Genomic DNA, 23,205 nt, shown 5'->3' on the forward strand with positions numbered 1-23,205 from the left:
ACCTGAAATGTTCATGGGTGATTCTAGGGGGTTTCATGCTGGAAAAAGCAGGAGATGAGGCTGTTCAAAAGCAGGTTGTTGGCAACAATGCAGTATCGTTGTCCTGGGTGGAGCAAAGGAAGCAACGGAAGCTGGAGCTAACAGAAAATTAATACAGGGCTAGGCATGGTGGCTCATGTCTGTAATCCTAGCACTTTGGGAGGCCACAAATGGAGGGTTCTTGAAGCCAAGAGTTCAATATCAGCCAGAGCAATAGTGAGACCTCGTCTCTACAAAAAATATAAAAATTAGCTAGGCATGATGATGCACATCTGTATGTAGTCCCCACTGCTTAGGAAGCTGAGGCAGGATCGCTTGAGGCCGTGAGTTTGAGGATAGAGTGAGCTATGATGATACCACTGCACTATAGCCCAGGCAACAAAGATCCTATTTCAATATAAATATATTTCTCAAATACCTACTGTGTTCAGAACACTGTGCTAGATGATGAAAAAGACAGTCCATATCTTATAAAAGCTTCAGTTTTTTTTTATTTTTTGAGACAGAGTCTCACTATGTCACCTTGGTAGAGTGCTGTAGTGCCGTAGCTCAAACTCTTGGGCTTAAGCGATTTACTTGTGTCAGCCTCCCAATAGGTGGACTACAGGTGCCCACCACAACACCTGGGTACTCTTTTTGTTATTGTTGTCATTGTTGTTTAGCAGGCCTGGGCTGAGTTTGAACCCTCCAGCCCCTGCATGTGGCTGGTGCCCTAACCACTGAGCTATGGGCGCCAAGCCAAGCTTCAGTTTTATGGTGTAGGAAGAAGAGGGATTAAGGCGATTATGGGGGGAAAAAAAGTTATACTTGTATTCAGCCTGAAAATAGCTTTGAATCAGGATGGATGCAGAGAAATTATGCAAACAAAATGTTTGTTATAAAGTCTATAAATAAACTTTATAAATGAGAGAAGTTCTTACTGAGGGTCAGGTATATTGGTATGGATAGCTTGGATTAGGCTGCATTAACAAAAACCTCAGGACTTTAGTGGCTTTAGCAGAACAAAAGTTGGTGACATGTCCAGCTTGACTACACAGGGAACTCTTCACAGTCACTCAGGGACCAAAGCTGATAAATTCCATCTTTTTTCTTTATTTTTATTATTCTTTTTTTATAGAGACAGAGTCTTACTCTATTGCCCTCGGTAGAGTGCCGTGGCTGCACACAGCTTATAGCAACCTCCAACTCCTGGGCTTAGGTGATTTTTTTGCCTCAGCCTTCCAGGTAGCTGGGACTACAGGCGCCCACCACAACGCCCGGCTATTTTGTTGTTGTTGTTGTTGTTGTTGCAGTTTGGCCGGGACCTGGTTTGAACCTGCCACCCTCAATAGGGGACGGCGCCCTATACTGAGCCACAGGTGCTGCCCAGAAATTCCATCTTAACATAGTGCTTCTGTGATCATTTTAATTTGATGAAAAGAAGGTCACGTGGACATTGGCTTTACAAGTTTCTGTCCCAGTGTTGCACATCACTTTCATTCACATTTCATTGGCCAAAGGAAGTCACATGTCCATGCCTTAACTTTAAGAAGGGTGGCTCAGCACGCGTAGTACAGTGGTTATGGCGCCAGCCACATACACTGAGGCTGGTGGGTTCAAACCTGGCCCAGGCCAGCTAAACAACAATGACAACTGCAACAAAAATAGCCAGGCATTGTAGTGGGCGCCTGTAGTCCCAGCTACTGGGAGGCTGAGGCAAGAGAATTGCTTAAGCCCAGGAGTTTGAGTTTGCTGTGAGCTATGATGCCACAGCTATCTACCGAGGGTGACATAGTGAGACTCTGTCTCAAAAAAAAAACAAAAACAAATAACAACTTTAAGAAGGGTAAGGAATTGTAGTCTTAGCATATGCCAGGAAAACAAACAGCCAGAAATACCTGGTGAATAGCACTGACTGCTGCGTAGTCTGTCGTGACCCATTGAAAGTTAGAGACAGCAAATCAGATGGCCTACTAGAGATAAGCATATTGATAGTAGCAAGAAGTATTACCTCTAACTAGACAAAGTACTGGTGAATTTGGAGTTAAAACTCTATCACAGCCTTGGTGTCCATAGTTCAGTGAGTAGGGCGCCGGCCACATACACCAAGGGTTCAAATCTGGCCTGGGCCTGCTAAACAACAATGACAACTGCAACCAAAAAATAGCTGGGCCTTGTGGCGGGCCTCAAGTAGTCCCAGCTACTTGAGAGGCTAAGGCAAGAGAATCGCTTAAGCCCAAGAGTTTGAGGTTGCTGTGAGCTGTGAAACCACAGCACTCTACCCAGGGCGAAGTAGTGAGACTGTCTCAAAAAAAAAAAAAAAAAAAAAAAAGGGCAGCGCCTATGGCTCAAAGGAGATGGGCGCTGGCCCCATATACCAGAGGTGGTGGGTTCAAACCCGCTCTGGCCAAAAACAAACAAACAAAAACTCTGTTACAAGCATTTATTAATGCTTATAGTCCAAGGCTATTGATACAAGGGCAATCTGTCAAATCCCAGTTGTTTCAGTCATTCCTTCAGGAATACTATTTACAATACTATTTTAAAGAACTCTTGGTAATGAGCACAGAAATGGTTCTGAGACATCCAAAAAAAATTAAATTACATTCAAAATATTCAATTTAAGAAGTCAGGAAGTGTGTAATAATTTGATGTATATTTTTAGTTTAACCTTATTGGTTTAATTGAGCTAGCAAACTTGGTATTTAGGGAGATTTTACTTTTGATAATAAATAGCAGAGTGCTGGTTGGAGCCCTGGGTCAGGAAAGAGATGTTCTGGGTTCAAATCTTGGTTCTGACACTAACTAGCTGTCTGACAGTGAGCAAGAGTCTTATTCTTGAGCCCAAATTTTCTCATCAGTGAGATGCACAGGGTGCTTGTGAGAATTAAACAAATTAGTTCACCAAAAGTGCTTTGCATAGTGCCTGCTTCAGAGTGAGCACTCGTCATCATCAGAGAACCAGTAGGGTTTCATAAACTTTAAGGAATCAGGTAAAGCAGCCCCAGAGATGGAGATACAAGCATTTCTCCTGATTTTCTTACCTTTTTTCCCCCTTCCTTGGATAGCATTCCTGCTGTACTTCTTATTTTCATACTTAACTGCATTTTATTTAGTTATACATGTGTCTGTCTTCTCCATTGAACTAGGTGCCTGAATTATTCCACAGTTATATACTGAGCATGAGCTCTCTGCTAAGTTCTGGCTTGATTGGTAAGAAAGACATGTCTCTGGTTTTAAGGATCCTGCAGTCTGGTAGCACCAGAAGCAATTAAACCAGCAGTTAGGATATATTATAACTAGGGCTATTATTGACAGTCTTGTGGTCTCCTAAAAAGGTATCTGATGTTGTGTGGGGAATATTAAGTAGTTGTTTTCTAGAGAAGTTCACACCTAATTGGAATCTTGAAGAATTAGTAGTTACTGGGTGGATGCGGTTTTAAAAGGCTTTTCACACAGGAAACGGTGTGCCATGGCTGAGAAACAACTACATCCTGACAGTGCTCATGTGGCAGGAGTACAGAGCATGTTTGGGGAGCGTGTGGGAAATGAGGCTTCAAAGAGTTGGTCAAAACAGGTTGTGAAGGGCTTTGAGAGTTATGGTGTTAAAGCTTTATCCTGAAAGTGATGAATTTGAAGGCAGAAAATGACTTTTATCATATTTGCATTTTAGGAATATCACTGTGTGTGGAAGACGCAGGTAATGGATATCCTATTTCCCTGACATGGGAAGTTCTGAGGTTTGCAACCGTGGTATCATCCTACTACACAAGAGTCATAAAATTTTTATGTACAAGGAGAGATTAGAATGAGGTGAGACTGGAGGGGAGTATACAGTAGGCTGTTAGGGTAAAATCGTTCCTTAGGGGTACAGCAGGGTGCCATAAGCAAGAGTTAGCAGACTAGGATTTCAAGCTTCACTAGTTTCTATTGCATCATCTTGGGCAGGCGTCAGAATCTCTTGCATCTTCTTGGTTTTCAAATTCAAAAAATGGAGATAAAAATTCCTGCCTTGCAAGGTTGCAAATCCTGAGGATTTGAAGGAATATATGTAATAAGCCTGGTCTTATGCTATTAGGTAGGACCCCTGGTAATAAAAATAATACTTTTGGCTGGACACTTGTAGCTCAGTGGTTAGGGCGCCGGCTACATGCTCCTGGGCTGATGGGTTCAAACCCGGCCTGGGCCTGTTAAACAAACAAACAAACAAACAAAATAAAAATAGTCCAGTGTAGTGGCAGGTGCCTGTGGTCCCAGCTACGGGGGAGGCTGAGGCAGGAGAATCGCTTGAGCCCAAGAGTTTGAGGTTGCTGCTGTGAGCCATGGCATTCTACCAAGGGTGACAAAGTAAGACCCTGTCTCAAAAAAAAAAAAAATAGTTTTAAAATTTTTACTGTTTAGTAAATTACTTGGTTCAGGATAGGTGATTGTTAGCCTTACATCTCACCACCTAAAGATACCTACTGCCAACATCATGGATTTTTTGTTGTTGTTGTTGTTGTTGTTTGTTTTTTGGCCAGGGCTGGGTTTGAACCCCACCACCTCTGGCATATGGGGCCAGCGCTCTACTCCTTTGAGCCACAGGCACCGCCCAACATCATGGTTTTATTTATGCATTTTAAATGATTGATGATGCTGGGCTAAGAATGTTATGCATAATAAGGGAATTATTCTGAAATCAAGAAGAGGGAGTTCATAAGAATACTATACCAAACTGGGCGTGGTGGCTCACACCTGTTAATCTTAGCGCTCTGGGAGGCTTACAGGTTCAAGACCAGTCTGGGCCAGAGAAAGACCTCATTTCTAAAAAATAGCCAGGTGTTGTGGTGGGTGACTGTACTCCCAGCTACTTGGGAGGCTGAGGCAGGACAATCGCTTGAGCCTGAGAGTTTGAGGTTGCTGTGAGCCTTGGTGCCACAGTACTCTACTGAGTGTGACAAAGTGAAATGTCTTAAAAAAAAAAAAAAATACCCTGGGCGGCGCCTGTGGCTCAGTGAGTAGGGCGCCGGCCCCATACGCTGAGGGTGGCGGGTTCAAACCCAGCCCCGGCCAAATTGCAACAAAAAAATAACCGGGTGTTGTGGCGGGCGCCTGTAGTCCCTGCTGCTCAGGAGGCTGAGGCAAGAGAATCGCGTAAGCCCAAGAGTTGGAGGTTGCTGTGAGCCGGTTGACATCATGACACTCTACCCGAGGGCGGTACAGTGAGACTCTGTCTCTACAAAAAAAAAAAAATAATAATACCCTACCAATATAGATACTGTTTAAAAGCCAATAGAGTATGTAAGCTATTCTGATGTTCCCAGCCCTTGCTCATGCATACACTCCCTTACCGCTGACATGGCCCTAATGTGCTTTCTGTATGGGCTGCTAAAACATACATGCTTTGGGTGGCGCCTGTGGCTCACTGAGTAGGGCACTGACCCTATATACCGAGGGTTGCAGGTTTGAACCCGGCCCCGGCCAAACTGCAACAAAAAAATAGCCAGGTGTTGTGGTGGGCACCTGTGGTCCCAGCTGCTTCGGAGGCTGAGGCAAGAGAATTGCCTAAGCCCAGGAGCTGGAGATTGCTGTGAGCTGTGACACCATGGTACTCTACCGAGGGCAACAAAGTGAGACTCTGTCTCTAAACAAACAAACAAACAAACAAAAAATGCTTTACTTCTCAGCCATTTATTGTTTGTTGACTTATTCCCCTCTGAAATTTTGCTCCTTCTAGGTCATCTTCTGATGATTTTCGAAAAGATAATAAAGGAAGTTTAATTTATTTTGGTTCTCCATTAGGTTCCTCCCTGTTCTTCCTGATTTGACATGAGTTCCTCCTCTCTGAACTCCTGTAGAACTTAATTTATTAAGTTATTCTAATTAAATATCTACCATCTTATTTGTCTTTAGGTCATAAATTTTCTTTTTCCTTGATGTTTTTCTTGCAAAGTAACTGAAAGGTGGCATTTTTTGTTTGTTTTTTATTTTTTTCGAGACAGAGTCTCATTTTGTCACCCTTGGTAGAGTGCCATGTATCATAGCTCAAAGCAACTGCAAACTCTTGGGCTCAAGCCATCCTCTTGTTTCAGCCTCCTGAGTTGAAACCACAGGTGCCCGCCACAAGGCCTGGCTATTTTTAGAGACGTGGTCTCACTCTTACTCAGGCTAGTCTTGAACTCCTGAGTTCAAGCAATCCACCCACCTTGGCCTCCCAGAGTTCGTTGATATTTGCTGTTTTAAAAATTACTGAGAAAATTTTAAGTTACAAGAACACACAAGCACACTTTCCATTTGGCACGAGAACAATCATGTCATTACATCACGTGTAGCCTTTAGAATACTCTGCGGGACTCTTAGAGTGAACAAGGCAAATAATGTCTTAGAATTATTGTGAAAATAGTTTTAAACTTGTGGATCCCCTGAAAGGGTTTTGGGAACCCTCAAGAGTCCCTGGGCCACACTTTGAGAATTGCTGGTAGTATGAGAGTTTTTATGTGACATTTTTATATCTTTTTGCTACCAAAATAACATAAGGATGGAAACCTTTGCAAACATCTATTTTCAAAATGCACTTAACATAGTTTTTTTTTTTAAAAACAGCTGGTTTTCTTTGTTAATACATCTTTTTTTTAAAATTTTTTTTATTGTTGCAGTTTGGCCAGGGTTGGGTTTGAACTCACCACCCTCAGTATATGGGGCCAGCACCCTATTCACTGAGCCACAGGCACCACCCTGTTAATACATCTTTATCTTGGAAGGGTAGAAGTGTGTATTTTTGGAATATCTTATAGCTCCCATACTGCTGACAGACACTCGTCATTCCTATAAAGGTTAGCAAACTTTTGTAAAAGACAAATATACTATTACCCTTTAAGTTCTAGAAATCTTAGTTGGCCACATGATAACTGGGGAACTTCTTTGTGGTGCTGGTTTGGTGGTTTCTTATCTCACTGTCAAGTATATTTAGTGATCCCATTTAGAAGATCCAGTTTTTATGAAATTAACCACATTGATGTCAATTTGTATTGCATAAAAAAACAGCCCTAAATTGGGACATGAACGAGTGAGTGGTGGCACCAGCACCCTTTCTATGCTGTGTGATTTTTCACACTTCCTCAGGAGTCTCCCTGAGCCTGTGTGCCGCTGATGTCTAACAGGGGTTGTGTGAGGAGGTCAGTGTCAGTGAAATTAAATGCCAGAAAAGTTTATAAATAGCAGCTGTGGCATTTTCTTTCAGTACCCTGGTGGGTCACAGTAAGTACTCTTTGAGAGGTGCATCCCCTCCTGGAGGACAAATGGCCTGGGCTATCAAATGGCCTTTTCCAGCCATTCGACTACTCAAGCAGTCTTTCTAAAATAACACATCTATGTCATTTCCCTATTTCATCTCTGAAGTGGTTACCCACTGTCAAGAGCATCAATTTCAGACTCCCTAGGATGGCTTGTGAGGACTTTCCTGCCCCCTGCTGCTTCAGCTTCCCACAGTCAGTTTAATTCAGGCAGCACCTTTCAAGCTTTTCCTGCCTCACAGACAGTTATTAAATGCACCATCCCTTAGTGTCTGTGCCTTATTTATACTGTACCTGCACCTGCATTCCTACCATGCCCTGCATTCCTACTATTTTATTTAGGTGTGCCACAATGGCTTTTGCTGGGCCTGATAAAATGGCATAACTTCTTCCATAGTTCCAGCAATTTTTCTGTAATTGTCTAGCAGAGTTTTTTTACAATATTATATTCTTTCCCTTTCTTCTTTTTTTTTTTTTTTGAGACAGAGTCTCATTACGTCGTCCTGGGTAGAGTGCTATCGCGTCATAACTCACAGCAACCTCAAACTCTTGGGCTTAAGTGATTCTCTTACTTCAGCCTCCCAAGTAGCTGGGACTACAGGCACTCGCCACAGTGCCCAGCTATTTTTGTTGTTGTTGTTGTTGTTGTAGTTATTATTGTTGTTTGGCAGGCCCGGGTTGGGTTCGAACCCGCCAGCTGCAGTGTATGTGGCTGGCGCCCTAGCCGCTGAGCTACAGGAGCTGAGCCTCCCTTTCCTTTTTTTTTTAAGGACATGGGCAGATAAACAATATGGAATTACCATATATACTTATGACATACATGTGAAGTTCTCAGAGAAGTAACAGCAATGAAAGCGAACATTTATCTCCTATTTTCTAATGATGCATTTTTCACATATCAGAACAGAACAATGTAATGATGCCCATCATTAAATCTTAATTTGCTATATTGCTTCAGGGTTTTTTCTCCCTAAAATAGAACATTATATTTTCCACAAATGTTTTTCCCTGGTTCCTTCTCTCCTTTATCAGAGAAAGCCACTGTGTTTGATTTAAAGGTTTCTTAAATTCCCAAATGTTTTATCATACCTTTGCTACATATTATGTGTCCACATACAATTCACACAGAGGCTGGCAAACTGGCCTGCAAATTTTATTGGGACACAGCCGTGCTTGATTGTTCACATATTACGGCTGCTGTTTTCAAGCTGCCAATGTCTGTTACCAGTGTTCTGGGCATAAAAACTCACCTTCAACACCAGTCCTCACCTCTTGTCTCAATTGGCCAAGGCAAAGGAAAGCTGTCTTTTCAGACATTGCAATTGAATTTTCTCAGGACTAAATTCAGCATTTTTTCCCCCAAAGACACAGGGCTCACTATGTCACTCAGGCTGGCCTTAAAGTTCTGGACTCAGGTGATCCTCCTGCCTCAGCCTCCTGAGTAGCTAGGACTACAGGCATGCACCCAGCTTATGTACAGCATTTTTAAATCTTCCACATAGATGTTAGATTTTCCAGATAAAAAATTAGGTCTAGATTGTTGTCTTCTTGAACACCATTGTAACGATTAAGCTAAAAAACAATAAAAGTGGCTGGGCGTGGTGGCTCACTCTTGTAATACTAGTACTCTGGCAGACTGAGGCAGGTGGATTGCTTGAGTCAGGTGTTGTGGCAGGTGCATATAGCGCTAGCTACTTGGGAGGCTGAGGCTCGCTTGAGCCCAGGCGTTTGAGGTTGCTGTGAGCTCTGATGCCAGGGCACTCTAGCCAGGGGCAACAGAATGAGACTGTGTTTCAAAAAATTAAAGAAGGGGCAGCGCCCTGTGGCTCAAGGAGTAGGGTGCCAGCCCCATATACTGGGGGTGGTGGGTTCAAACCCAGCCCTGGCAAAAAAAATTAAAGAAAAAAACCCCCAGTAAAAACAGTAAAACTGTTAAGTAAAGAGAACCCTCAAAGAGTACAGAAATAGCAGATAAAAGGAGCAGCCACCATCCTAGGGCTGAGACATGAGTACCCTACAAGAGCCTTCCTCCTCCACTGCCCCTGCCTCGCCCTGGGCTAAGATCTAGATCTTGGTGTAGTGGTTCACTGGATGGCTGAGAAATGACTGTAATGCTGTGGGGCAGAACTTGCTGGAAATCTTCCTTCTGGAAATTGCCAGAAATCTGTTCTTCAGGGTTCTGGAGAAAGCTATTTACAGGGCGATATCTCACTAGAGCACAAAACTTCCTGAGAGAACTGCTCAGCGAAGGTTGCTGATGGATGAACCCTGGAAAAGCAGTGAGTGCTGCAGAATCGTTCTAGGCAGAACATTCTGGAACTTGGAAGCCAAACCCTTTTCCTCCTGCACTGTCTCTCTGGCGCCCTCTACCAACATCAGGCCAGCTGGGAAAAGAAAAGTACCTAAAGGGCCCAGATCCATTTTTGCAGGGTAGTCAAAAAGGATGAATTTGGAGCTAACAGGCAATAAATCTATTACCAGTACAGTGGGTAATTGGGACCTCAGTTTACCCTTAGCTTTTTAATTTCCTTTGGAGATCTTCAGGTTATTCTTGCCCTCCTTGGCTATTGTGGTTTGGAGAAGCTAGGAAACTATATCTTTGGGCCAACTTGTCCTTAGCTCAACTCTCTAAATTATCCATTTTTTAATCATTTTCTGTCCATTTGCTTGGTTCTCTCTCCAGACACCATTATACTTATGGTGGATCTCCTGTGACTTCCATTGATACATGTTTCTGTTTAGTTTTGGGGAATTGTTTTGGAAATCCTTTTAAACTTTTTATTTTATCTGGCTCATTTTTACCACTCATAGTCTTCATGACTCTTGGTGTATTTTCAGGAATGTCTACTTTGTTTTCTTCCGTTGAGGCTTTCATTTTTGTGATAGTATTGTTTTTCTTTCACTTTTTTCTTGAGTGCTAATTTTATTTTATTTTACTCTATTCCTTTATTTTCTGCTTTTGTTTCAGTATTTGTATGTAGATCCTCTATTGATTCCTTTCAGATAAAACTTTTCTCATCATTTAGAGGGGCAATATAGTATATGACTGAAACCAGATCATCTGAATTTGAATCCTGGCTCTGCCACTCATTAGCACTATGACCTTGGACAAGATCTTTAACCTCTCTGTGCCTCCATTTCTTCTCTGTAAAATAAGAATAATTTCATAGTATTGTTAAGAAGATTCAATGTGGGCGGTGCCTGTGGCTCAGTGAGCAGGGTACCGACCCCATATACCGAGGGTGGCGGGTTCAAAACCAGCCCCAGCCAAACTGCAACAACAACAACAACAACAAAAAATAGCCGGGCGTTGTGGTGGGCGCCTGTAGTCCCAGCTACTCGGGAGGCTGAGGCAGGAGAATTGCCTAAGCCCAGGAGTTGGAGGCTGCTGTGAGCTGTGTGACGCCACGGCACTCTACCGAGGGCAATAAAGTGAAACTCTGTCTCTGCAAAAAAAAAAAAAAAAAAGAAGATTCAATGAATTAAATTATAGAAAACTCCTAGAACTGGATGGAGTTTCTCCACAGTGTTATGAATATTAGCAATATTAATTATTTCATCTGCCATGGTGACTTGCAACTAGAAAATTATAATTCTTCTGAATAGAATAATTTTATAGATTGCAGGTTAATTACTTAAATCTGCTTGGTCATGCTTAAAGTCTGAATAGCACGGCTATATTCAGCAAAAGCATTTTTCTAAAAACTGAGCTTTTCAGTAGGTGGTTTGAGAAGCTGGATAATAAATAGTATGTAATAACTTCTAATTATCTTACCTCAAACATATTCATAGGAGACATGCTCTGGAAATACTCTTGTTTTTTTGCTCTGTATGATTTTGTTATAATTGAGTTCATATCTGTTATGTCTGATATTTAAAGATCATCAACATTCTGACATTTCAAAGTAACCTAAAAATCGTTGCTAGGTTTAGTTCAGAGAATAACCGTATTGTAGGATGTTTTGGGAATGGCAAGAGTTTGGTGCACCTTGTTTCAGTGAGTTTGAATTTCTATGCAATAATTTTGCATTTATGACTAATTAAGATAATCTAGCTTTCTGTACCTTATGTACCTTTTTTTCAAGCATACTGTAACTGACTGAATAATCTTTCAGTGAACAAATAGTTCTTGAGCACCTACCAGGGATACAGGAATGAACAAAATAGATATGTTCCCTGCCTGGATTAGTCAGAATATAAATGTTAAATTATTTTAAGTACCTGTATTTATAAGATTATAAGTACACTATGTAGCGGATTGGGATATACAGGTGCTGGGGGAGTTTATGACAAAGAAACCTTGTAACACTTCCCTGCAGAACTAAGTTTTTAGCTGTGCCTCAAAGGATGAGTAAGATTTGGCTAGATGAAGTGGTGGGCTCAGAGGACTTCAGCCTGACATTGGGAGAGCATGGTAAGTTCAAAACAGTGAAGGAAGTTCCATGCAGCAGGCTCATAACAAGTGAGGTGGCAAGAGCTATGGGCAGAGAGGTGAGCAGTGGGCCAGATCTCATATACCTTGTTAAGGTGTTTGGATCTTTACCTTATGGCTAAGCCTGGAAATGTAATAGTCTTGTGTCCCTGGCCAGGTGTGGTGGCTCACGCCTATAATCCTAACACTCTGGGAGGCCAAGGCAGGTGGATTGCTTGATCTCACAAGTTCAAGACCAGCCTGAGCAAGAGCAAGACCCCCATCTCTAAAAATAGCCGAGTGTTGTGGCAGGCCCCTGTAGTCCCAGCTACTTGGGAGGCTGAGGCAAGGGGATTGCTTGAGCCCATGAGTTCAAGGTTGTTGTGAGCTGTCATGCCACAGCACTCTACCAAGGGTGAGAAAGTGAAACTCTGTCTCCAAAAAAAAAAAAAAAGAGATAGAAAAAGAAAAGAAATAATCTTGTCCCATTGGCTGCTAAGTGAGTGGAGAATGACTTGGAGAAGGTCAAGAATAGGAGGTTTACTGGGAGACTTTTTGGTAGTGCAAGCCAAAGTTCATGGTGACTTGAAATAGGATGGTGGCAGTGAAGAGGGAGGGATGGATGGATTCAGAAAGTATTTAGGAGGTAAAATTTCTAGCACTTGGTTTTTATATGTATATGTGGAGCGTGAGAGTGAGGAAGCAGCTAATGTCAAGGATAATCCCCCCCACCCCAAAAAAAAAGATAATTTCCAGGTGTCTGATAGAACCACCTGGGAAAGTGGTATCTTTGATTGGCATAGTAAACACTGAACGAAGGGGAAGCTTATAGCGGAGCAGGGGCAGTGGGGGGATCTGTGACACATCTAAATGACGAAAAATTAAATTGATGTACAACTCAGAAGGTATATCTAGGCTGACTATAGACAGTTTGGAGTAGTCAGCATAATGATGGTAAATGAAGTCACGAGAGGATGACATGACCTTGGTGCATAGTGCAGAATGGGGATAGTGCAGAATGAGAATGTGCTCACCTAACACAGTTCCCCAGGCTTCTCTCCACATTTAAAATTGCTGTGTGGGCCAGGCAAGGTGGCTCCCAGCTGTAATCCTAGCACTCTGGGAGGATCACCTGAGCACAGGAGTTAAAGACCAGCCTGAGCAAGAGTGAGACCCACCTGTAGTCCCAGCTACTCTGGAGGCTGAGGCAAGAGAATGGCTTGAACCCAGCAGTTTGAGGTTGCTGTGAGCTATGTTGATGCCATGGCACTCTACCTAGGGTGACAGAATAAGACTCTGTCTCCAGAAAAAAAGAAAAAAAAAAGTTTAAAATTGCTGTGCATATATATGTAGGAATCACGGCGAAACCTGCCCTTTTCCCTTGGTTGCTTCACTGAAAGATTAATTTTCTGCAGAGACAGAAAAAGAGACAAGATTAGTTCATCCTGCTCAGTGTCACATGTGTTGAATGAATGGTAAATTTCTTGACTCATTGGCTGTCATGTGTCTGTCAGAACCTTGGATTGTGGCCATCCTTTGCCTATAGCAGGTCAGACATCCCATCTGTATTCAGCATAGAAAGAAAGGGATAGGGACTAGTACCAGCCACTTCAGTGCCCTTCTAAAAGGAAAGAAAAAGTTTTCCAAGAACCACCTGCCTTTTGTGGTCAGGATACTTATCTTAAATTTTTAGTTGTTTTCAGTGGGAAGGTTGGACAAGATACATAGTCCTTTGTGCTGCTGGAAATGTAAGTCTGATTTCTATTTCACTTTGAAAACTTCTTATATTTACTTTTATAAAATAGAAATTAAAAGTAAATACATGAATAAATAAATCATAAAAAAATACTCCCTCCAAACCTACTTTTCAGAGATAATTCTGAACATATATGAACAATTCAGTACATATTCTTTCCTGTACGTACTTGATATTTAATCTTAATTTTTAAACATTACTGTCATCTTTGTCATTGCCAGCACAGGGCCACACGTGCACATACTAGTCTACAGCTAGATTTTTTTTCCATGTGCTGGTGGCTGACCCTTAGGAAGGCCATCATCTGGGCTTCCTTGCCCTCTGGCTTCCAGTTGTGATCACCTGATCAAAGGGACCCACAAGAGAGTAGAGAGCGAGTGATGAGAGGTGAGAGTGTTTCCCATCTCTCACTGCCCCTTGCCTCGGTCCTACTAACAGCTACTGTTCCTGTTAGGTGGCCTCTCATCTGCAGCGGGCTCTTGCTGGTTCCAGTGACACCCTTTTCTGCCCTTCCAGGTCAAAGGGTAGAAATAGCTTCCTGCTGTGGTAAAGGAATGGTAAGCCAGCGGTTCTCAATTTGTGGATTGCAACCCAAAGGAACTGTATTATAGGGTCATGGCATTAGGAAGGTTGAGACTGCTTTAAGCCCTGCTCACACTAGTCTAACAGTCCTGCCATTCACCTGCCTTCAGTTTACTCCTTTGTGGGCACCATCTGTTATCACTGCAGAAACCTACTATAATTTATTTGTTGGTTCCCCATTGTTGGACATTTGAACTGTTCCTAGTATTTTGTTTTTACAATCAGTGCTGCTAATGAACATTCATGTACATGTCCTTTTAGTATTTTTTGGAATGTTATTTGAGGAAAAAAGTCATAGAAGTGCTGGGTCAGGATATATGAATGTTGTAAATTTCAACGGATGCTTCTTAATTGCTACTGGAAGGGTCTATCAATTTACATTTCTACAATGTATTGTTTGATTTTTTTCAATATTAAAAAATTATCCGGGCAATACTTGTGACTTAACCACAAATACGTTTAATTCAAAAGTGTATAAACAGGCTTGGTGCCTGTAGTTCACTGGCTAGGGCGCCAGCCACATACACCAGGATTGACGGGTTCAAACTTGGCCTAGACCTGCCAAACAACAATGACAACTGCCTGTAGTTCCAGCTGCTTGGGAGGCTGAGGCAAGAGAATTGCTGAAGCCCAAGAGTTTGATGTTGCTGTGAGCTGTGACACCAGGGTACTCCAAGGGCAACATAGTGAAACTTTGTCTCAAAAAAACAAAACAATGGGTAAAGAGTGAAGTCCTCTCAGTCTTACCCACTTCTCATCCCTGCGTCCTGCTCCCTTGAGGTAACCATGTTAGCTATGTAGCTTATTAGATTCTTCCCCCCCCTAGATTTTTTATGCTTAGCATAGAATAAATTGAATAATTTCTTTTTTTTTTTTTTTTCCTGTGCCAGTACCCATCTATTTTAATAATTACAGCTTTGAGGCTTTGCACCCGTAGCTCAGTGAGTAGGGCGCCAGCCACATACACCGAGGCTAGCAGGTTCAAGCCCAACCCAGGCCTGCTAAACAACAATGACAACCTCAACAACAACAAAAAAATTGCTGGGTGTTGTGGCCGGCATCTGCAGTCCTAGCTACTTGGGAGGCTGAGACAAGAAAATCCATTAAGCCCAAGAGTTTGAGGTTGCTGTGAGCTGTGATGCTACGGCATGCTACTAAGGGCAACAAAGCGAGACTGTCTCCAAAAAAAAAAAAAATTACAGCTTTGATGATATAAAGGACATGAGAAACTAAGGAGGGGGAATGACAGGAGGGTGAGTGTGGGATAAAAACTTATCTGTTAGGTACAGTGGACATTATTCTGGTGATAGGCACACCAAAAGCCCTGATTTAAGCATTATGCAAGATACTCATGTAATAAAAACACTGATACCCCCTTAATAATATTTTGAAATATTAAAAAATAATTATAGTTGAGCTTGATACCTCATGCCAAGCATGAGCTAGGAACCCTAGGTAGGTGGATTACTTGAGCTCAGGAGTTCGAGACCAGCATGAGCAAAGCAAGACCCCATCTTTACTAAAAATAGAAAAATTAAGCCTTGTGTGGTGGCTCATGCCTATAATCCTAGTACTTTGGGATCCCAGGGTGGGTGGATTGCTTAAGTTCGGGAATTCCAGACCAGCCTGAACAAGATCAAGATACCGTCTCTACTAAAATAAAAAAACTAGCCGGTCATAGTGGTGCATGCTTTTAGTCTACTTGAGAGAGTTAAGAGGGTTGCTCAAACCCAAGAGTTTGAGGTTGCTGTGACTTAGAATGACTCCACGGCACTCTATCCAGGGCAACAGAGTGAGACTCTCTTAAAAAAATTTTTTTTAAATATTAATCACAGCTTTGGATTGGTTTCATATCTGGTAAGGCAAATTCTCATCTCATTAGTTTTCATTTTAAAAAATACCTTGGGTCTTCTTGGGCATGAACTCTTCAGATTATCTTTATATCCAAGTTAAAAAAATTAATGGATTTTGATCAGAATTAAACTGTATTTATGGAGAACTGAGATTTTAGGATAGCTGACATGTTTTTAATATTGAATCTTCTCACTTAAGAACCTATTATTTTAGTATTGGGGGCTCAAAAAAAAATCTATTTCTCTTTATTCAGATCTTTTTGTCCTTTGGTGAAAATCTTGCCTATTTTTTGCTAAGTTTATTTTTAGGTGTATTTCATGAATTTTTTTCACCTTACATTTTCTAATTGGTTATTGCTCTTACAGTTTTTAAGAAGCTGTTGGTTTTTGTAAATTAATCTTATAATCACCCACTTTTTGAACTTCCTATTCGTTCTAATGATTCTGTTGGCTTCTAGGATTCTAATGATTAGTTCAGTTGATTCTCTTGGCTTTTCTAGGTGGAAAATTATATAATCTATAAATTATAACTTTTAAAGTTACTTCATTATTAATATCTAGACATAATTTCCTTCTCTATGTTATTTTGTGGCTAGGATATCCGATTGGGGCTGGGGGGCCTGATCAAGGGAAGTCTTCTTGACTGATGTGCCATTTTACATTTAAGGTGAGTATCAAAGGATGTGCAGCAGGTGTAATAGGGTGGGTGGAAAAAGTATTACAGACAGGCCTTGAGGCAACAAGGCAACAACAAGGCAGTGTTCAATGAGTAGAAAGAAAAGTGGTTTGAGCATAGTGCACAGATGAGGTTGGGAGAAGCAAGAGATGAATTGGAGGGTAAATAGAGGCTCACTCAGAAGCTGTTAGGCTCTAGGGCAGTGGTTCTCAACTTTCCTAATGCCACGGCCCTTTAATACAGTTCTTGTGGGTCGCGACCCACAGGTTGAGAACCACTGCTCTAGGAGAAATTACTTTATTCAAAGGAATTAAAAATTTTATGGAAGGTATGTTAGAATGAATCCCTAAATATGTTCACACCCTAATCCCTAGAACATAAAAATGTTACATGACATGACACAAGGAACTTTGCAGATGTAGTTTGAGGATATGGAACTGAAAATAGGGAGAATAGCCTGGATTATTCATGTGGGCTCATTCATCATATGAGCCCTGAAAAGCAAAGAAGTTTCTCTGGCCAGAAGCAGAAGTGAGATGCAGTAGAAGGGGAAGTTGGAGGGATTTAAAGAGGGAGAGAGACTGGAGGGGACTACATGGAAAGTATTAAAAGAACCACAGGAGCAAAGGCTGGCCCCTGTCTTATAACCAGCAAGGAACTAGGGGGCTACAGCTACAAGAACTGAACTCAGCCAACAGCCTGAATGACCTTGAAAGTGGATTCTTCTCTAGGGCCTCTTAAAAGGAACATGGCCCTGCTGACTCTGATTTTGGCCTGTGAGACCCTAGGCAGAAGATCCAGCTCAGTCACACTTTACCCAGATTTTGACCTTCAGAACTCTTGAGATAAATCTGTGTTGTTCTAAATTGCTAAGTGTGTGTACTTCGCTTCAGCAGCAGTATAAAACTAATAGAGAGGGGTTTAAGCAGGAAAGTAACATCGTCAGATTTTGTGTTATTAGAAGACTTCTTGTGCTATGTGGAAAATGGATTTGGAACGTGTAAATTTGAAGGCAGAGAAACTTGTTTGTGGGAACACAGTTATGACATAGGTATCTAGGGTAGTGATTGTAGGAGGGAGATATGAGTTGAGATTTATTTAAAGGTTAGACTTGTCAGAACTTGGTCATTGACTGAATGTCAAGAATTGGGGTGGGGAAGCAAAGATGACTACTGATTTTTGGCTCAGCCAGTGGGTCATGGCGACTCACTCTCTTGAGATGGGGTGAGCAGGTTGGAAGATGCCATGTCATGACAGTGGTAACTCTAGGTCAGGCGTCCTCAAACTTTTTAAACAGGGGGCCAATTCACTGTCCCTCAGACTGTTGGAGGGCCGGACTATAGTTTAAAAAAAAAACAAAAAAAACTATGAACAAATTCCTATGCACACTGCACATATCTTATTTTGAAGTAAAAAACAAAACGGGAATAAATACAATTCACCCTGCTTCATGTGGCCCGCGGGCCGCAGTTTGAGATGCCTGCTCTAGGTTATTCTTCATTGAGAATTCTCTTTATAGATACTTTATTTTAAGGTAGACTATATCGATGAGACAAGTACTTCATTTTTTAAAACTAAATTGTTTGTTTTGTTTTTAGGTCATGTAGGAAATCGTAAATCATGTGAAGATGGGACTCTTGGTATTTGTGCGCAATCTGCTGCTAGCCCTCTGCCTCTTTCTGGTATTGGGATTTTTGTATTATTCTGCATGGAAGCTGCACTTACTCCAGTGGGAGGACTCCAGTAAGTATGGTCACTCTGCCTAACCCAGGAAAAGGTCAATTACTGGTTGTTCATGTGGCTGCAGTGCTCTCATATTCTTCAGAGTTGGGTAATGAGTGTAAACTGAATGTTGCTGGGACTTAGGATTAGAAATCGCTTACCATCTTTATTGGTAGAGACTGAGAACTCTGATGTTTTTTAAAAACTGCATGCCATGGCAAATCCCAGTTTTTTTAATGAATCCAGTGAGAATGTGTTGTTCTTCAATAAAAACACAAACTGTACCCATACTTCTAGTTCTTGAGTGCTTTTTGTTCTTTTTATTTACTACAGTGTATTGCCATTCTCTTTTGCCATTTATTGCCTTAGGGTTTGGCATTGAAATTGATTTTCTTCTGCCCTTAAAACATTCATCTTTACCTTTTCCTTGAATTTTCAATTTGTTGTCTTTGTTTTGTTTTTCCTAAAGAAACTTTGTCTATTTAATCTCTTTAGCCTTTGCTGATACTGAACTTGGACCTGTCTAAAATAATGATGTCTTTTCCCTGCTCAGTAGCTCCTAATCCCTTCATTTCCATTGTGCACTTGATCTCTCACATGTTGCAGAGTGTTTTCCACATAGCTGGAGCCCCTCTGACTTGGTTTTGATCCACCCAATGCTGCCTGTGTTTTGGTTATAGGCTTACATTGATCAGCATCAACCTTTGCACATTCTTTTCTTGGCTATAGCTTGAAATATCACACAGTGACCATAAGTAATTTTCTTTTGACTGATGGTTATTTGAGCTTGGTGTGGGAAGTAATATAAAATCAGAACAGGATGGCCTGTTCTGATTCCCAGTGATGTTCTCCTCTAAAGTAGTTTTACTGTTATAAACATGTACTGGATACTGGTGTAGAACTCACTTAGGAGTAGAGTCGATCTCACAGAAGAGAGTGGGGAAGGAGGGAGGGGAGTGGTGTCTCTGTGACACACCTTTTGGGGGCAAGGCACAATTGTAAGAGGGACTTTATCTACCAAATGCAATTAGTATAACCTGATTTCTTGCACCCTCAATGAATCCTCAATAATAAAAAAAAAAAGAAGAAGAAGAAAAAAAGAAACTAGAAACAACAATACACACACACACAAAAGGAGTAGAGTCAATCTCAAGGTATGAGGTTAAAATGAATTGGGATTAGTTGGAAGAGGCAATTGGCCCACTGTCGTACTAAGACCCTTACGTGGGAAATGTTACAATGAAGTAGGTCGTTTATTCCTGACATGGCCCAAACTGCTGAGGCAGTTTCAAGCCAGTTCTTAAAATATAGTGTTATAGCTCTAATTTATTGTTATATATAGAACATTTAAGTGCTTAAAAGCTTAGTTTAAAATTATTACTATTTACTTTGTGTTTCAAGAGTTTATTCTAATTTCTCTGTACTAATTAGGTAGAGTATATTTATGTATAAAATCAAAAACTACCCAGGAAGGAGTGTTTTTATTGGTGTAGTGAAGAATTCTGTAGTTACAGGCTTTTTCTATATTCATAATAGATATATCTCAATCATATAGATGCAAATGTGTTCAAGGAACAGGGTCCTCTTTTCTCTTAAGAGCTATTAACCTATAGAAGAAATAACCAAGGGTCAGAATATTTTCCTAGAGAAGTAGGGAAGAGAATTAACTGCATGGAAGTGTGTGTTAGGTATTACATTATTTGCAAGTTCGTTTCATTTAATTCTTAGTGCAAGCCTATGAGGATGCCATTTATCCACATTTTCCAGTTGAGCAAACTGAAGCACTTAGTTTAATTAATATACCACGGCTATACAACTAATTATTGGGGCTGGAATTGAATTCTGGTTTTCTGTCTTTGTTTTCCCTTTTCTTTGAGACAGTGTCTCACTTCGTTGCTCTTGGTAGAGTGCCAGGGCATCATAGCTTACAGCAACCTCAAACTCTTGGGGTCAAGTGATTCTCTTGCCTTAGCCTCCCAAGTAGCTGGGTCTACAGGCACCCACTACACACCTGGCTATTTTTAGAGATGAGGTCTTGCTGTTGCTCAGGCTGGTCTCCAACATGTGAGTTCAGGCAATCCCCCTGCCTCAGCGTCCCAGAGTGCTAGCATTACAGGCTTGAGCCACCACACCCAGCCCTTGGTTTTCTCTCTTTGAAACCTGTGTTCTTTATTTTATTGAAAAGTGTAATAAATACTGAAGATAAGATTTAATTCTGTTTGAGATTTGAGCTCTCAGAAAGGTGAGTTTGGCCATCAGTTTTATTCAGCACATTATAAGAGTCTCTAGTTTTCATTTCCTCATGTACCTTAATTTCTAAAATGGGATGGAAAAATGAAGTGGGACACAGAAGGAGCAATGAGAATTTTGCAATCAGATATTCCTTTTAAAGGTACACTGTCCCACCTTGCCACCTTTGATAGATTGCTAATACAAAATTGATTTTTCAATATAGGTAAATAAAACTTTTTCCTCAAGCACATGTTATACTTTAGACGTAAAATTTTGAGTCTTATTTGTTTCTGACCCATGAGTTAGATTTAGATAATAGTATTAGAGTCCTTAGAGAATCTTAAAAGAATATTTATTCCGCTGTTTAAGTTGGGGTATCCAAAATCCAAAGAGGTGGCCTGGCCAAGACTGGCCAAAGGTAGTGGGTAAATATGAGCTAATTTCTTCTTCTTCTTCCCCTACCCCTTGATTTGAAAAGATTTATAAGTACATGATGAAGAATAACACATTAGCAAAAAGTTCCCAATCTGTATTTTGCCTTTGTTTTCCTGTTGGCTCTCTGAGATAGCGTGGATTGTGCGAACGAAATATCACATATGGATTTATGTTAGTTAATTAATTTTTAGTTAGATGAGTATTACATTATTCCCAAGCAAGTGACTGAATTGCTAGGTGTTGGTTAGGGAGGGAAAGCATAAGTAAGAATAATGTGAGAAAGAACCAAGTGTGAAATAGATTTTGTGTGGAAAACAGTGTTTATTAGTTACCATCAGGATTTTCTATTTTTATTTTGAGCTATGAGAGTGCTTGTACAGATAATCCAAAAATTAGGCTTAACTTGTATAGTTAGGGGAATTTTTAAATTGTTGTAATTTGATACATTTACATGTATCATCATCCTTATTCCTAACATGTTGCTCATTTTATGGTCTATTGATGCTTTTAGCATTGTGATCTTTGTATGATCCAGCCAAAGAGTACCAATTCTATGCAACAGTGAAACTCTCTACCCTGTCAACCAACCGATGTTTTTGGTATTTTCTCTGAACATCATTTTTTTCACAGGAAAATTTCAAGTTGGATTGCTTCTTTTTGCTCAAAAAAAAAAAGATTTAATTCTATATTCTACTGGGCAAAAAGAGAGAGGAAAAAGGAGCTCAGAGAAGAAGTAGTAGAGAGTGTCAGGAGGTGAGTGAAGAAGGAAAACAGGAAAAGAGGAAGGGAAAGGGAGACTGTCCTCCAGATGAAGGAGAGGTTTATTAGCTTTGGAGGGGACAAGTCTCTTAGGCTACAGTCTTCATTACTTTATTATTAGTTATGTTCTGTCTTTTGCATTAATTAGTAGCTGACTAACCAGCCTTCATAGCTTTTGCATTATTCTGACTCTCTAGCCTCTTAGACATTTGACTTTAAATAGGTGCTTAGACCATCTTACCACATTATATTATTTTCTTAGAGTTTTTCTTATCTTTTTGATAAGATCAACCTGGATGGCTTACCAAGTCAGAGAGAGGTTTTTTTTTTTTTTGGGTAGAGACAGAGTCTCACTTTATGGCCCTCAGTAGAGTGCCGTGGCCTCACACAGCTCACAGCAACCTCCAACTCCTGGGCTTAAGCGGTTCTCTTGCCTCAGCCTCCCGAGTAGCTGGGACTACAGGCACCCGCCACAACGCCCAGCTATTTTTTTGGTTGCAGTTTGGCCAGGGCTGGGTTTGAACCTGCCACCCGGTATATGGGGCCGGCGCCCTACCGACTGAGCCACAGGCGCCGCCCAGAGAGAGAGGTTCTTTACTCATTAAGTCAAGTTGAAGGAGCTTCCCAACCCAAATGAATGTTACTATATTGTGAAATTTAGGCTATGGTTTAATAAATATTGCTGAATATGATGGTGAAATGAGAGTAGTACTTTACTGCATGTCTATTTTATGCCTGTATTTTAACAGGGTCTTTATTTGATCCTCGTAGTTTTTATTGGTTATTATTGTAAACATAGAAAATGAAGCTTCAAAGAGGCACTCTCGGGTGCCCATAGCTCAGTGGGGAGGGCGCTGACCATATGCACCAAGGCTGGTGGGTTCGAACCCAGCACGGGCCTGCTGGACAACAATAACAACTGCAACAACAACAACAAAAAAAATAGCCGGGCATTGTGGTGAGTGCCTGTAGTCCCACTTACTTGGGAGGCTGATGCAAGGGAATCGCTTAAGCCCAAGAGTTTGAGGTTGCTGTGAGTTGTGATGCCACAGTATTCTACCCAGGGCGACAGCTTGAGACTGTGTCTCAAAAAAAGAAAAAAAAAGATGCACTCTCCAATATGCCTTTCATCTGAGGAACTTCAGGACATTCTCAAGTTTGAAAAATAATTGTCTTGGGCCTGTGGCTCAGTGAGTAGGGCGCCAGCCCCATGTACCAAGGGTGGCGGGTTCAAACCCAGCCCTGGCCAAACTGCAACAACAACAAAAAAATAGCTGGGCATTGTGGTGGGTGCCTGTAGTCCCAGCTACTCAGGAGGCTCAGGCAAGAGAATCACCTAAGCCCAAGAGCCAGAGGTTGCTGTAAACTGTGACGCCATGGCACTCTACAAAGGGCAACAAAGTGAGACTCTGTCTCTAAAAACAAAAAAGAAAAGAAAAGAAAAATAATTGTCTTTAGCATTATTTTTCTTTAAGTTTTATAGTGTTGAT

The 23,205-nt window shown here is 41.2% G+C and overlaps 1 protein-coding gene across 7 annotated transcripts in view; it reads left to right on the top strand.

Moving 5' to 3' along the window:
• Positions 1-23,205, top strand: part of ST3GAL3 (ST3 beta-galactoside alpha-2,3-sialyltransferase 3) — a 274,394-nt gene that overhangs the window by 3,369 nt on the left and 247,820 nt on the right. For 6 of the 7 annotated variants that reach the window (XM_053575920.1, XM_053575919.1, XM_053575926.1 and 3 more), the window contains exon 2: positions 18,166-18,310. In XM_053575920.1, the coding sequence (XP_053431895.1) occupies positions 18,196-18,310 (115 nt within the window). In that variant the 5' untranslated portion in view covers positions 18,166-18,195. Of the gene's footprint in view, positions 1-16,487; positions 16,559-18,165; positions 18,311-23,205 lie in introns of all 7 variants that reach the window. The other variant, XM_053575921.1, reaches the window with a different exon arrangement.

Source organism: Nycticebus coucang, chromosome 22, assembly GCF_027406575.1.
Source record: "Nycticebus coucang isolate mNycCou1 chromosome 22, mNycCou1.pri, whole genome shotgun sequence".
Taxonomy (NCBI): Eukaryota; Metazoa; Chordata; class Mammalia; order Primates; family Lorisidae; genus Nycticebus; species Nycticebus coucang.